Consider the following 16,545-nt stretch of genomic DNA (forward strand, 5'->3'; position numbering starts at 1 on the left):
GAGAGGAGAGAGCGCCCTCTGATGGCTGAAGGCAAAACTCATGGATACAAGTTCACCAGGAACTCCTGAACCGCCTGTAAATCTGTGTTTTTTCTTCATATAACCTTGTGGCGTTAGTGTTAATGTTTCTGTAGTAAACCAGTCAGCACGTTAGCTAAATTAGCATGACATGATGCATAAAGTAATTTTAAACATGGTGGTTTTAACGCCACAAGTAACATATATAACCACATATAACCTTGTGGCTTACAGGCGGTTTAGGAGTTCCTGGTGAACTTGTATCCATGAGTTTTGCCTTCAGCCAACAGAGGGCGCGCTCTCCTCTCCTGAAGCTGGAAGGCGTTCTGCGCTCAGAGCCCCACCCCATCCCCGCCTCCCACGTTAAAACACTGCCAATAAGTTGAAACTGAAAAGAAGAGAAGTGAAATGAAAACCAGAGTTGAAACTGAAAACCTGTGACACTCGGAAAACAAGCGTAAAAAAAAATCTGCAGATTGGCATTGAAAAAGACATCATGATACAAAAAAATATGCTTAAAAAAATAGTGTTTTTTTTTAATGTCTGTATTTTATTTTTCAATACAACCTTTTACAATGTAAATACTTGTTTCAATGTCAATGCAGCTTTTTCCATGATGACATTTTTTTTCAATACCAAATCTTATAGGGTAAATGCCATGGACTTCCGGGTTTTACCCATCAGCGCTACGTTCCAACACTCGCACCCCCCACCCCTGCGCCCCCCAAACTGCGCGCTCCCGCTCAACGGCGGGAGGGCCTCTCGGCTATCTGAAATGCTTCGGACACTGAGACAGACACGACACTCTCGCAGCCTCACACCCTTCGACGGGAACGCGCAACCAAGGGAGCCCAAAGGCGGAAGTGCAAGTACTGGGACGCGACCCACACGTCCAAACCGGAAACTGAAACAAAGTTGATGGGTGAAAACCCGGAAGTCGGAAGTCGGAAGTCCGGCCTCCTCCGTGGCATATAGTCCATTGTCAGTGTTGTGGCTCCATAGCTTCATAATTCACTTTGTTGAGACACTTTGTGTATTTAAATAAAGGAACAAAAAATACAATTGTATCATCATGAAAGAGACCCAGACAATTCTGCTTTCCTGAGATGTATTGCAAATGCTTAATAGGTAACTGTCAAACAGACGGCACATGTGGCTTTCTAATGGCACTCACACACACACCCCACCTGTTCTGCATTGGCGTACCCTGCTCTCTCCACTCTCACACCTCAGTCGAGCCTAATGTGAGTCCATAGACCCTTGGAAGTCTAATATTAACCACATGTCATTCATTTCACACATAACAGTCCCTACCACATAATATAGTCCGCTATAATATGGCGGACTTATAACCAAAGTTTAAATCATGGCATTATAATGAATCTTGCCTATGTTGCTATGGGCATGTATTGTCAATAAACAAAATAACTTTAATGGCCCTAGTTCTCCGTGTACGGGAATTCGGCATACCTGCGAGGGCGTTCTTTTTTTTTTATGTTAAAAGAAGGTCATGCAAAAAGAAGATTACACAGGAGTTTATGTGAAGTCAGCAGACTCACATTCAAAAGCACCACCAGTTCTCAAAGTTACAGGTCAGGCCGATGATCTTAAAGATGCATTGTGCCGTTTAAAAAGGTCATATTAAAGCTTTTTCTACATCACGCATGCTCCACCAATGCCCAGATGAGTACGACTGTACCTATCAGCTTTTATCTTTCCTTTATAGTAGAGTGTGCAGACGCGCACTATCCACATTTTCTTTGGGGAGGGGAGGGGTATAGTGGTGGAGGGTGACGTCATGCACGTTCCCGCGGAGTAGTTTAACGTAATTTAAGATCGTGCGCGTACTCTCACGCGCACCATGAACCAGTCTGACACTGATGCTGCAGTTACGCTTTGGGACAGAGGTGGCAGTCACGAGTAAAAAAGAGTGACAAACTGCACAAAGATCTTTTAAGTATTAAATGTGTTCACTATTTACGACCAAAAATCTTTTTGTGCGTGGGGAAAAAGAAAGCCAACTACTCTCGCGACTCTCGTCTTTGGTCTTTGTGGACTGTGACATGAACAGAATGTAGCCAATCAAAGAAGCACCCTAACTGACAAACAAGGAAGCCTAATTGAAACAAAATGAGTCCTGCCAGAAATCGTTTTTTGAATCAAAGTAGGTTCTCCAGACGGCAGGAAGTATTCTCCAAAGCAGGGTCTACCCAACCTTTTTCTACCACTTATTTTGTTCAGGGTTAAGTGAGTGAGATAGAGAGAGAGAGAGAGAGAGAGAGAGAGAGAGAGAGAGAGAGAGAGAGAGAGAGAGAGAGAGAGAGAGAGAGAGAGAGAGAGAGAGTGAGAGAGAGAGAGAACAAAATGAGTCCTGCCAGAAATCGTTTTTTTTTTTTAATCAAAGTGGGTTCTCTAGACGGCAGGAAGTATTCTCCAAAGCAGGGTCTACCCAACCTTTTTCTACCACTTGTTTTCTTCAGGGTTATGAGAGAGAGAGAGATAGAGAGAGAGAGAGAGAGAGAGAGAGAGAGAGAGAGAGAGAGAGAGAGAGAGAGAGAGAGAGAGAGAGAGAGAGAGAGACCTGAAATTTACGGAGCTGACGTTTCACAAGATTTAATGAGGTCTTATCTTATGTAATAGTATATTTATTTTATAAACTATTTTAGAGTTAAATACAAAAGGGTTACCACGCGTCTAGTTTTGTGTTAAACTAAATACAATTGTGCAGCGCAAAAAATTTCGATTGAATTCACTTCTTATGCTGTATTAAAATATATATGACTTGAGAGATTTATGTTTTTGTGTTACACAAGTATGTGGAAGTAATATTGGTAGAGTGGACGGGATGTTGGGAGAGGAGAATTGCGTTAACTGCTGATAAGTGTGCGGACTTGCTCCCATGTTGTCCATCATGTGAAGTGATGATTCCGTTGAAAGCTCTTATTGGGACTGCGTGGTTCCGTTTTTGGAACAAGCGAGGGTGTGAAAAATAGTCTAACCCACTACTTAACACTAATGGACTCGTCCATTACAACCTCGTGAAAGGACAGCCTAAGTGGGGGAAACATTATCACTGTGTGTGTAGTGCACTTTTGTGTGTCAAAATGATGGATGGGTGTTTGCATGTGTGCTTGCATGTGTGCAAGTGCCTGCGCTATGCCAAATGTGCCAAATGTGTGTATGTTTGCATGACAAGTTAAGATGTGCCACTAATACACTAACACAATTGAGCTGCATTATCTTTTTTTTGTGCTTTTATTATTTCTGCAGCACAATAAGCTACTACTATCTTACTGCATCTTTGACTTAAAGCCATAATAGTTGTCATGTTAGCGCATGTTTTGCATCTTATCTGCAGCATGCACAGTTTTAACCAAGCAAAACCAATTGATCATACATTTATAAATAACAATATAAATGTGTTTTTACAGGACTTCAAAATGGAGGCATTGAAGCAGCATTTAGCTGTTACGCTACGAAATGTGTCCTACGAAATGTGTCCCATCATATTACACCCTTCATACAGTGCAATTGTAAAGTATATTTTTTGCTCTTTATGTATCTTTGTGTAATATTTTGTATGTTCTGAACCTCATCTAATAACCTATGTGGCAGTGCTTCATAATAATAAATCATCATCTTCATGCAGCAGTATTCATTAACCACTCATTCACTGCCATTGACGGCTATAGACGTCAAAAATTCATTTTAACTATTTCTATTAGTTTAACATTTTTCCCACTTTTGTTAACAAGAGTATGAAAACCTTTTTATTGTATTAAAACAGATATAAAATTTGTGATTAATCGTGAGTTAACTAGTGAAATCATGCGATTAATTACGATTAAAAATGGTAATCGCCTGACACCCCCAATTTTCAATAATCTTTTCTTAAAAAAAAAGATTAATAAAAATGTGAATAAAAAATAATTACAATTATTTGATTTACTTATTTAAAAAAATAGGGGTTTAAGGTGATTAAAAAATTGTATCATAATTAATCGCATGACTTCACTAGTTAACTCACGATAAAGCACAAATTTTATATCTGTTCTAAATGTACAAAAAAAAATCTAGGTTTTCATACTCTTGTTAACAAAAGTGGGGGGGATTAAACTAATAGAAATAGTTCAAATGAATTTATGACGTCTATAGCCGTCAATGGCAGTGAATGAGTTAACATACTACATGACTTCGAGTCCAATTCCTCTTATTTTAAAGTGCACACAAATGCACAAAAGTTGGCCTAAGTTCTTAAAGCATCCAGCCACAAACCTGCATGTCGCATGTGATAAACACAAATAGCAACAACAAGGCCAAACAACCCTTGCTCTTTCCAATCCTCACGTAACAACAATCAACCATAATGACTCCCAGATAAGTTTGTGCATGACTAAAATATTGATGAGATAGCAGTATTTCTGTGTTTTTTCCCTTACACCAGCACAAACAAGTTCAAAATTAGTTCATCCAGACTACTTTCTTCACTGGGGTTTCAGACTAATTTTTAACTTAGTATATTCTACAAGTAATTCATTTTCAAGTTATTGGTTTGTGTAAAAATGTCATTGTAGGAACCCAATGCAGTGGATTTTTTTTTTAAAATTAATTTAGCCATTATCAGTTGTTTAAAATGTCGTGACAATTCGTTTTAAAGTATACAAGTGAAAACAGATCTTTCAAATACATAATCAATAGAAAAGCAATTAGTTGGCCTCCCTGTATTGTGCGTTGACCTGTCATAGACATTCCATCAAACATGATATGTTGTACATATATTTTACATTCATTAGTCTACTGCAGAGGTGGCCAAGTTCGGCCCTCGAGAGCCCCTATCCAGTCTATTTTCTGTTTCCCTCCTGCAGCACAGCTGAATCTAATGATCAGCTAATTAGCAAGCTTTGCAGAAGCCTGATAACGATCCTGATCATGAATCAGGTGTGTTAGTGGAGAGAAACATGGAAAACAGGCTGGATAAGGGACTCTCAAGGACCCAACTTTCCCACATGCATGGTCCACTACATCGACGATGTATAATTCAATCACTGAATGATGATCCAGTGTTCCTTCCAAGAGTGAAAATATTTGTTCACACTGTCTTTATGGGCCCACATGCTGATAATGGAAGCTGTTCTTGCGGCGGCACACCCCACATATTGTTGCATTTGCTCATTAATGTCCTGATCTGTCGCTCTCTCCCTGAGACTGTTTTTACATCTTGTTATGAATGAACTTTAACCCACAACCCCTGCCTGGAGCAGTACTGAGAAGTAGCCATGTTTTGTCTAACACTTCTGATCTTTCACCTTTGGTTTGAGCGTCGTGGCCAGCAGACCCGGCAGCATAGGACCATCAGCTCACGTGCACGATTACATCAAAGATCCGCGCCACAGCTCAGCTTTGTTTCTTTTTTTTACTCATTAGTCCAATTGGACATCTGGGAGACTAGAGGGCGGAAAGGTCGCTATCAAAATACAGATTTGTATATTATCACTAGGCCTACATGATGAAGACACGCCTGAAGAAACAGAAAGATTTTCTGGGGGGGTGGAGACGACCATACATTGATCAAACATCCATCCTTTTTCCATAAGTGCTTGTCTTCATTAAGGTCCCAGCCAGGTGACTTTGGGTGCATGAGAGGCAGTGTAGGCCTACGCACTGGACTGATGATGATCACCAGCCAGTCACAGGCTGGAATACTGGAAGAAAATCCACACAAACAACGAGAAAACATGCAAAGTCACACAGGAGAATCTAGGTCATTGTTCAAACCTGGGACTTCTTGACTGAAAGGTATTACAGGCTAGAAAACACTTGTTGCCTACCTTGTGTGAGTTGCAGTTATTCAAATATATTTGCTGCCCTCTAGTGGTCAAGTGAGTTAACCTTCCAGGTGCTTGATACATAAAATAGTTTTAGTTAGGGTCGAGTCTACATAGATAGAGGTAATATTGTAGTGGTAGGCGGTACGCTAGTACAATAATTGTGGAATAATAGTAGTATTAGAAAATAAATAGTAGTAGTAGTGTACCAAAAGTACCATACCATACATACAGTAACCAATTAGTATCGTGTATGTAACGCGTTTCAATATTGCATATTGTCCGAGTACATTACTTTAGTTGTAACTGCTTTATCCTTCGAAAGGAGTTTTATTTTTTCCCTATATTTTTTTAAGCACAACAATATTATCCCTCAATACTTTTATTTTTTTTTAAAGCGTTAGCCGGAAGTCGTACTAGCAGTCTGTTTTGGGTTCTGCTCTGCATGTACGCTTGTGTTATGTTGACGTATGTTTCCAGCTACACTGTTGAAACGGATGCTATCGACCAAATATTGCCGTAGAAAAGGTACAACATGCCAAAGTCATCATACGGTTTGATTCAGTTTGTCTATTTTTTAAGCCGAATTATCTTTGTTTTACCTTTAGTATTCGTATTTTTACGGAAGCTAACGTTGTGGTTAGCTCTCCCGTTAGCCTCAAATATTGCTTGAAAACATGATGCACCAAACACTAACTTTCGGATGTAGCTGGGAAATGTAATGTTGTTTAATGTTTTATTCCGTTGCGTCATGCCCGATCCGTATGTATTTGAACCGACCACCTTTATTGTCATCCTTGTGCAGCAGACTTTGATTTACTGTCGTCAACTAGCACGTTTCTGGCTGATTTATGTATTTGCATAAATTTTACGCATGTTACGCATTTGTGTTACGCAATTATTATTGTTTTCTTCAGTCTATGGAGAGTTAGAGGCTGCAGAGTTAGTGGCCAATTCCAATTTGTACTGTCTATATTTCCATAATTATACATTTCAAGTTACACATATCTGATATGGCTGTTCAGATGCCCAAATTGCACGTCAAATTCAATAACTGCACAGATGTCAAAATCAGCCGTGAGAACACAAAAGGAAAGAAAAATATAAATAACCTCTAAATTAGCCCCACATTTGCACATATTTTATTAAATGATGGGCACATTTGATAATGCTCATGTTTTTACTGTTTGGCTAAGCTTTCCTGTGGTTTTGTTGGTGTTGATTGAGCAGACACACAAATGTCACCAATCTGTATGTGAACTAACGCTGCCGTTCGTTGGAGGATATCCAATAATTATGGGATTTTTAACCACATTTGGAAGAGGCTTAATAGCTGGTTGATCATCTTCCATGCAATTCAGTGGGTTCCCCCCCTTACGTCAGCTAGTTTAAGCTCACATCATTAAAGCTACTGAACGTAGAATATTCCATTTCGAATCGCTACTGCCACCTGCTGACGAAGAATGAAACTGCACATACCGTTCTTCGCATACACACCACGCACGTTACGTCACATCCGCAGACAGGGCGCGGGAAATTCTAACCCGAATACAGTCTGAAAACTATTGGCCAGAGGCTTGCAGGAGTACCCATTGTGAACAGCTAAGGCGTTAATATACTAATTAGAAGGCATTTCAGTCATAAATAGTCAAATAAAAAGCTTATTGTAAAGTTATTTTTGGGGAGAGAAAAAAAGTTCCAGCTTTAAGCACACACAAAAAAAGACAAAACTGGCCATCAATGACTTGTTAATTGGGCCACTCCTAAATCAAGGTATCAGTTTGTTGTCGCATAGTATCCTGTGTTGAGGCTTATCCTACCATTTTATAAATCTTTGCATCTTTATTTCTTCCATCCAGACATCCACAATCAAGTCACACAATCTCCACCCCAGTGAAGAAAATCCAACCACAGTGGATTTGGCTGGAAAAAAAATAATCCACTCGATTCACCACTGGATCCAGACATGAGTGAGTTGACAGACTTTCAACGAGGCCAAATAGTTGGCTCTCAACTGGGAGGCATGTCGGTGCGTGACACGGCCAAGCTGTGCGACGTGTCGAGTCGGACGGTCATCAAAGTGATGAGTGTCTACAACACTTACGGACACACCCCGCTGGTCCGAAAGAACCCAAAAGTAAAAAGCCAGACCAAAAAGAGCACCGTGGAGAAAGCTTCTGGTGAGGGAGAAGGCACCACTGGGAATACACTATTGGACACTGAGGTCAGCTTACTCAAACGTGATGAAGACAAGAAAGTAAACGAGTCCCACACGGAAGAAAAGGAGTAAAAGAACTGCATTTGGCCATTTCATCATACATATTCCCACTACCATTGTTGTGGCACTGCCAATATTTACAATGCCTTCTTTTTTCAACTGTGGTACAACTATGTTTTTTATATTGAACAATTATTTTTTTTATTCAGCCAGTGGTTACTGTGAAAGTGGATTTTTATTTTTTTATGTTATCTTCACCTTATTGTAGTAAAATTATAATTGAGTGAAGAAAATAGCCGGGATAAGAATTTGCAGACTAATTGATGTTTTTTTATTTACTGTATATAAATTGAAAAACATTTGAGTTGGCCTAAGAAATATAGGTATTGAGTTGTTAGTTACCCATGGTCTATCAAAACTACATGATCCAGGGTTTACGAGACGTGTTTCAAGCCTGTGCACTTTTCACCTGATTTTGAAGCAATGTTGTTTAGAAGTTGCACTCGTTTTTAATGTGATATTAAATGAAAAGTTTCAGTAGCAAAGAAAACATGTCTTGTGTTTTTATTCAAACACTCAGAAATTCTATCCATCCGTCAGGCTGAATTTGAGCACCAGTTTTACAAGTTTACAAGGCACGTTGACAACCATTCACACTGTGGGACTATTTAAGTCCTCATTAAATTTGAGATGCATCTTTTTGGAATATGGGAGGCAACAGTGTACAAACTACACATTTACATCCATAATTTCAAGTCTTCAATGAATCGAACATACATGCTTTTGGGATGTCATTATACAGTATCTGAAGAAAACCATGTGAACCACTACTGGCTGTTCTGCCTTGGCTACAATTTAGGCACTTAGGTTGTAACAGACTGGATTTTATATTTGTCCTAGAATTTCACCCAAAAGCCTAATATCACTGTTTTGTCAGTCATGTGGTTCCACCTTACATTTTCAATTTTCTTTGAATGTTCTATCAATATTTCCCCAACATTATTCTAATTTATGAAGGTTCTCCCTTTTACACTTCGTTACCTTGTTTACGATGGCCTCATTGGCCTGCATTTTAAAGCGGTTGTCAATCGTCAGACATCTTCCACAGCTGTTGTCAAATGAGTTAGAGCCACTTTGCTTTTATTGGATATGATGATTTTCTCCTCCAAGGCCACAAAGAAAGTGAATGAACCAGACTTACTGTCCAAGAAATATTTTTACCTGAGGAGCATAGCTGCTTTCTCTCACGAGGATGAAGAACACCGTGTGACTGTGAGTCTCAGGTTGTTTTCTTCATTGAGCAAATAAATTAAGTTGTTTGCGCGTTGAATATGCATGGCCTGTGAGCAAACACTTTTTTCTAAGCACGGGGTGGGGGGAGTTGTGTTTCTTTCTCTTTTCTGCATGTAGCTAACTTTGTAACATCAGACCAACAACGGAATGCTAAACATTGTGCTGTCACGTGACGTTCCTAGCTAATGCTAACAAATGTTTCAAGTTTCAAGCTACTCTAGCAATTATAGCTTTTCATGTTGATGCTAGCATGTGGCCTGCATTTGTAATGACCTGGAGCCAAGCTAGCCTAACCGTAGCCTATTTAGCTTAGCATTGGCTTCTGACATGTTAGTGTTGGTGTACTATTCCTTATTTAACGTATGTATAGGAACTAATTCATGTATCAATGGCAATATTCTTTTATTTCAAGGTTTTCACCTGATTGTGACACCTCAATTTAAATACAAGAGTAAGAACTGAAGAAAAGGTTCCATCCATCTGAGTTTATCACCTCCTGCTGTTGTTGGGTGATTTCGAGTAAAGGCAAAAAATGAGTTGGAACTTAAGATAATTTAACAAAAAACAAATTACTTTTACCTTTGGTTTGCCATGGATATGCTTTTGATATTTAGGACTTGTTCATTACGTTCCAATGCTTTGTGTCAAGAACCAGTTTCTCCTTAAGAACTCTGGAGTCCAATCCTCCTATGTGACACTGCCTTAAAAGGTTTCCTGATGAAGTTTTGTGACAACCCTAGCAAATAACACAAAATACAAATGAGAGAAATAAAATCAACCAAACGAGAATGCTCTGGCTTAAGTAGTTGCACCTGTCATCCTTTAGTCAAAAAAGCCAACTTTTGAATTGGTCTCTCATCTATAGAGGTTTTGATCGTATTTTGACGACGGACAAGGCGCATTCTTTCCACTATGGTAATTTCTCTGCGACTGGTTGGCAGGGTAGTACGAGGTGGAGTGTAAATGACATGTGCTGTCAGGTCGTCATCTCCATGTCACAAAGCTTTCAGCAGACCTCTTTCAAGGCGATGTCATCACACTGCAGCCCAGGCATGCCACAGTACAGCATCATGGAGAACGTGCGTGCCTGCCGGGTCAGTTTAGTGCATGCTGTCTAAAATCCAGTACGTCTTGGTGGTCCGCCCACCATGGTGAGTGTCACGCATCTGTTTCAAAATGTTGTTTTTATTGTGGTGAATGATGTGGGAGACACTTCATACTATATGTCAGCATAACCAGCTGTTCCTGCTGTATGCGTTTGGCAACCATGCAAGCTTCAGGTGACTTTTTAATGGGCTATCGTCACGTTTGATCACTAGAACACAAAGATTTGCGATCATAAATATCAAACGGGTTTAACAAATACCGTTGTTGGCCTAGACCATTTTCCCAACTGATCAGGTAGGAAGAAAACCACTCCTGTCTTTACACACTGCATAAAATAGGTTAGTACAAGTCACTCAAATCTGATAATCAAGCCGATTTGGATGAGAATTGCTCTCATTAGGCCCGAATGTCGACGTTGTGGTGATTTGGTAACAGATTCAGGGCAGATTAAAAAATGAAGCTCTGTCATTCCCAAGGGGAAAAAAAGTCATTAACTCATTAACTGCCATTGACAGCTATAGATTTAAAAAAAAATCATTTAAATTATTTCTATTAGTTTAACATTTTTTTTCTGTTTTTGTGAACAAGGGTATGAAAACCTATAATTTTTTTGTACATTTAGAACAGATATAAAATTTGTGATTAATCGTGACTTAACTAGTGAGTTACAATTATAAATTTTTAATCGCCTGATGCCCCTAATTATTAATAATCTTTTCTTTAAAAAAACAACAACAATTTTTTTGTTTAATTTTTAATAATCTTTTCTTTCTTTTTTTAAAGAAAAGGTTAATAAAAATTAGGGGCGCCAGGAGATTAACATTTTTAATTGTAATTAATCGCATGACTTCACTAGTTAACTCACGATTAGTCACAAATTTTATATATGTTCTAATTCAACAACAAAAAATCTAGGTTTTCATACTGTTGTTAACAAAAGTGGAAAAAAATGTTAAACTAATAGAAATAGTTCAAATGAATTTTTGACGTCTATAACCGTCAATGGCAGTGAATGAGTTAAGAGAAATTTAAATGGTTTGAAGTTTTTCAGTTTTTATAAGCACATTCTCAGATGGTTTCTGTGAATCTTACATTGGTTCTAAAAGCTTCCACTGTAATACTGCTTTGCAGGAAAATAAGCCAGAAGATGGACAAAAACTTCACCTGAACATGCTGACTGATGACGACCTTCGGGCTGCATTACTTGTGTATGGGGTCAAAGCTGGGCCAATAGTGGGTAAGGTCATCTTTTTTGTTTCTCTGCAAACACTGTGAGAGCATTATTTTAAGGATTTCACACGTCTCTCAGTGAATAATAGCCTACATGAATCTGCAGTAAAAATGTTTGTGTATGCAAGGCTCGACCAGGACTCTGTATGAGAGGAAAGTGACAAGCCTGGCGAGGCTCCAGGCCGTTAGTGACACTTCAAATGTAGCGGAGAAAGTTGTTTCTTTTAAAGAGCAGGACCACCAGAGCGATGAAGACAGTGAATCAGGTGCTAAATGACCACTTAACTCATTCACTGCCATTGGCGGCTATAAACGTCAAAAAATCATTTGAAGTATTTCTATTAGTTTAACATTTGTTTCCACTTTTGTTGAAAATCTAGATTTTTTTATTTATTGTACATTTAGTTTTGTACATAAAATTTGTGATTAATCGCGAGTTAACTAGTGAAGTCATGCGATTAATTAAGATTAAAAACTTTAATCGTCGACGTCCCAAATTTTTTATATTTTCTTTGTTTAAAAAAAATGCATTCACTGCCATTGAAGGCTATAAATGTCAATTAGCAATTAGTAAAAAAAAAAGAAAGAAAAAAAGAAAAAGTTATTTTTTTTTCCACTTTTGTTAACAAGAGAATGAAAACCTAGAATTTTTTTATTGTACAATTAGAACATATAGAATTTGTGATTAATCGTGAGTTAACTAGTGAAGTCATATGATTAATTACAATTTTAAAAAATTTAGCGCCTCTTGCCCCTAATTTTTAATAATCTTTTTTAAAAATGAATTTATGTCAGTGAATGAGTTAATATTTCCTGTAGTATCCAATTACTTGATAATTATCCTTCATGATGTTTTCTTTATATGTTCAGAGGAATCAAGCGAAGAAAATGAACAGTTGGAAGAGCAAGAATGCAGTCAGGTAGAAAAAAGTTTTGACATTTGCAAAGTAGACAAGTATTGGAACACGATGTTTTTTATGATGCTAAATTTTATCGTAAAACTCTTTTAAAATGTGTTTTTATGCAGCTGCAGTAGAGACTGCATAAATAGCGTTTCACGATAAAAGTTTATCCACAGGTGGACATGCTCTCTCAGAATGGACCCGGTTACCAGCAGTGTTTTTTATCTTCGTCCAGAATGGTAAATAAATGTTGTTCATATCCTTTTGTTTTCATGTATTTTGCCTCTTGCTAAATCCAATACGTTAAAACAATGACTTGCGTCTTGTCTGTATTGTAGCACTTTGTAGCTTGTGCTTCGAGAAATGTTGACGTTTGTCACAAGCTGACTTCGGAGCAAGTTCCTCAATCGACGCAGGCTGGTGGCGCTGTTCAGACTCCCAAAGAGAAAAGTAGCGCATCAGCCTTAGATCAACACTCAGGATTAGGAGCCAAGGTACACTTTTACATTATGGATCTGCCTTGGGGGAAAGTCTTTGCTAAGAGCGTTAGCATCTGGTAACCGGTTATGCACTGGAATGTGTTGGAAAACGATCCTTAAATTTTCCGCGTGTTCTTAATGTTGATTTTCAGAATCAGACTGGAGATCGGTGAATCAGGTTCCTTCGAAGGATTTATTTCAGTTATAATTAAATTGAAACAGCAAAATATTCTCTTCAAATGTTACACCGCGTGCCTGATCCACTAGTTTATAAACCATATGTTATATGTTTATTGACAAAAATACTGTAATACCATTTAATCTGGCAGGTCTCCTCTAGACCAATCCAAGACTCAAACTGTTCCCCAGAGAACTTCAGCATCACTGAAGCGGTTGAAGAGGTACGTTTTTTGGTAAGAGTCTCCTCAGGAGTGGTCACGCAATGATTTCCCCTATAATGAAACAAAAAAGGTGGAGAAACGGATGGTTCCTGTTCCAGACAGCGAGCTGAATGAGAGCGATGTACACAAACTTTGGACTGAGTCCAACAGGGTGAGTGCATATAGAAGTGATCGTCCCACTTGGACTTGGAGTGGAAGTCTTGTTTACGTTTGTCTTTTAGTTGGACATGCTTGTGGCGGATAAGAAGCAATCTCAGTACTTCACTCCCGAAGAAGAGACCCTTTCTAATTGGGAAGCGAAGGTGCAGCCATCCTATCTGTTTTATTTTTGGCTATAAGAACATACTGTTGGTTACATTTTGTTTTATTGGATTATAAATGTTGCGTAATTCATATAAATCTTATTTTATGTCTTCTGACTACTTTTGGGCCTTTCTTCAACAATGTCTCCATCTTAACCCAATTTTGTTCGTAATTTGATTTGAATCTTCGACTCCACAGGACCCTATGAAAGAGGACTTGCTTCCTGACACAAAACCGAAAAGCACAAAGATCAGGTAAATTCAATTTAACACAATGCACCATTCTCAAAGGCTAATGATTATTCGGATTAAAAAAAATTGAGAACCATAATGCATCTTGGCTTCATCCTGACATTTTGTTTGAAAGCCAATTATCCCTAATATTTTAACAGTAGTGAAAACATTTTTCACCTTCAAAAGCAAGGACGTAGTGGCTCATTGTATCTTACAAAGTACTTATACCGTACAAGTATTTGTTTCATATATTCAGTTCTTTGATACTGAGCATTAGAAACTTTGGTGGGGAGGTCCAACAATTGGTCTCAAATGTCATCATCCCAAATCCAAATTAAAAACTACACACATATGCTAGGGCTGGGAATCTTTCTCACGATTCGATTCCGATTTTTGGGTCTGCAATTCGATTCAGAATCGATTATCAATTCAAAATGATTTTAAATTAAGAATTATTTGATTGACAATGATTTCTGCTTCAATTTATAGATATGCAAAGAATTGTCATGATCTACTCCAGTCTGACTCGCTAATGCTAATTAGCGCGCTACTCGTGGCACTTTTATCACTCAAAAGAACGACTGTTCATACAAAACGCTTCAGGAATGTATACAGAGAAGCATCTTAACATCCTACACTGCAAAAAAAAAAACTTTTATTGGAATAACTTGATCATGACTTTTTGCTTGTATGTTAAAATCGATTCTGAATCATACTAAATGAGAATCGCGATTCTTATGAGAATCGATTTTTTGGCACACTCCTAACATATGCCCTATGATTTTTTTTTTTTTTGGGGTGGGGGGGGGTGATCTTCCTCACACTTGCATTCCTTTTGTTATAGTGCCACCTGTCGGAGGCCAATCAAGGGTGCAGCGGGGAGGCTTGTGGAGTATAACCGCCCAAAACTTCCAGCCAGCCCCACCACTCTGGAGAGAAGAGAAATAGATCACCGAATGGTCCCCGTTCAGATCCGAATTGTGGTTTTTGTTGTAGTCGCATTCTTGCTCTTTTTTATTGTCGAAAGCGAGCCACTGGGTCCACTTTTGGCTCTGACGTATAACTTCATGCAAGGTTGCGTCAATGATGCTCCGGTGTTGCAGAGCACACAAACATGCTTTAGACATCAGTAATTTATTTTATTTTTTTAACAATTTGTTTTTGTAATAAAGGTTATTCTTGATTTCAATTAAAGATGTTTCTGATTTGTATATTTTATATTTTATGTATTTCATTTTCAAAAATGCAAATGAGTGTGTTTTGATCAGTATATCATTTGTAGCTATATAGCCAAAATAAGGGGATAGTCAATTAATCCACTTAGTATAGTATATGTTTAAAGCAGGAAGATGTGTTTCAGAAATACAATTATGAGCATCTTTCCATAATTTGTTACATGGCCAATTACCCCCAAAAATATTTTCAGGGGATCATTCACAACAACATTTGGTATTTAAAAAAAAAAAAAAAAGTCGTAGAAACAATTTTTTGGTGTGTGTGTGTGTGGGGGGGGGGGGGGGGGGCTTTCCTGTTGCGTGAAAATCATCCGACCAATGGAGGGCAGCAAAGATGTGCGCAGCCTGCTGGCGTCTGTGACGTAGAAGAAAAAGAAGAGGCACTTGCTCGGTCAAACGTGTCCGGTGTACTTTTCAGAAACTAAAACGTCGTGATCGGAATCCGAGAGTTGTAGACCTTTTTTTTTCGTCGTACAGCAAACGCATCTGTTTTCATTCTCAAAAAGAAATGCTTATAATATTATATAGTCGAAGTGCAACTTGCTGCCCGTCGTGACTCCAACTCCAGTCAAATGTGGGCTTGCCCTTACTTTGAAAAGTCAGAGCCGGGAAATCCATGGTTACTAAAACAACCAAAAAAATAGGATAAAGGTTAGGTATGGTAGAGGTAGTTTGTGTACATGTTTCCTTCCCGTATTTTACAGCGCTCGGAAAATGGTTTCCAACTTCTTTTGTAAGTGCGAAGTTTTAAAGCTTTTTCACTCTGTTGAGTTTTTGTGTATTTTTCAAGGCGTAGCTTGCTCTTTGGCTTTGTCGTGGATTTTGATTGACGCTGTTAGCTAGCCCCCATAAATTAGGTCGCTGAAATAGTAAATAGGCATGATGCATCATAACAGTTGAATTGCGTGTGTTTGCTGTTCTTGTTCAAATACAGTAGTGTGTATCTTAACATGGCAGATAATGTGCTATATAGGCTTTGTTACCTCGACTGTCACTGACACGCAAATACAGTTGAAGTAAACTGATATTCACCTGATTGATGGATTTTTGTGAACAAAATTGTTAATAAACTATTGTTAACATTTGTTTCTTCAGAAATGAGTATTTTACCCTACGTTTCGGATGTGTTCACATGTTGCCTTTCCCACTTTATCTTATTTTGATTGATTTTATTGTCTTGTAATCTGCTAAATAGGTATTCTTTTTCATTATTGATACCCACTTGTGTAAGTACAGGTACAGCTTAATAAATCTGAATATCCTTTATTTTATTTTAATAGTTTAATTGTACGAACTCATAA

General features: G+C 38.3%; 2 protein-coding genes across 5 annotated transcripts; both read left to right on the forward strand.

Moving 5' to 3' along the window:
* The first annotated feature begins 6,248 nt into the window (after positions 1-6,248).
* Positions 6,249-8,605, forward strand: LOC144057649 (uncharacterized). The gene is made up of 2 exons (XM_077575469.1): positions 6,249-6,371; positions 7,703-8,605. Exon 2 carries the CDS (start codon positions 7,810-7,812, stop codon positions 8,131-8,133), a length of 324 nt encoding a protein of 107 aa, XP_077431595.1. The 5' UTR covers positions 6,249-6,371; positions 7,703-7,809; the 3' UTR covers positions 8,134-8,605.
* Positions 8,606-9,183: 578 nt separating this feature from the next.
* LOC144060595 (lamina-associated polypeptide 2, isoforms beta/gamma-like) lies at positions 9,184-15,203 on the forward strand. Of its 4 annotated transcripts, XM_077580294.1 has the most exons (12): positions 9,282-9,333; positions 10,296-10,505; positions 11,593-11,698; positions 11,820-11,957; positions 12,562-12,611; positions 12,770-12,832; positions 12,932-13,087; positions 13,402-13,473; positions 13,544-13,624; positions 13,695-13,775; positions 13,975-14,030; positions 14,854-15,203. In XM_077580294.1, exons 2-12 carry the CDS (start codon positions 10,503-10,505, stop codon positions 15,140-15,142), a joined length of 1,095 nt encoding a protein of 364 aa, XP_077436420.1. In that variant the 5' UTR covers positions 9,282-9,333; positions 10,296-10,502; the 3' UTR covers positions 15,143-15,203. The 4 variants fall into 4 exon arrangements, with proteins under 4 accessions (XP_077436412.1, XP_077436428.1, XP_077436420.1 ...); XM_077580286.1 differs by lacking the exon at positions 10,296-10,505 and having other exon boundaries at positions 9,184-9,333; XM_077580311.1 differs by lacking the exon at positions 11,820-11,957.
* Positions 15,204-16,545: the final 1,342 nt, after the last annotated feature.

Source organism: Vanacampus margaritifer, chromosome 1, assembly GCF_051991255.1.
Source record: "Vanacampus margaritifer isolate UIUO_Vmar chromosome 1, RoL_Vmar_1.0, whole genome shotgun sequence".
NCBI classification, from domain to species: domain Eukaryota; kingdom Metazoa; phylum Chordata; class Actinopteri; order Syngnathiformes; family Syngnathidae; genus Vanacampus; species Vanacampus margaritifer.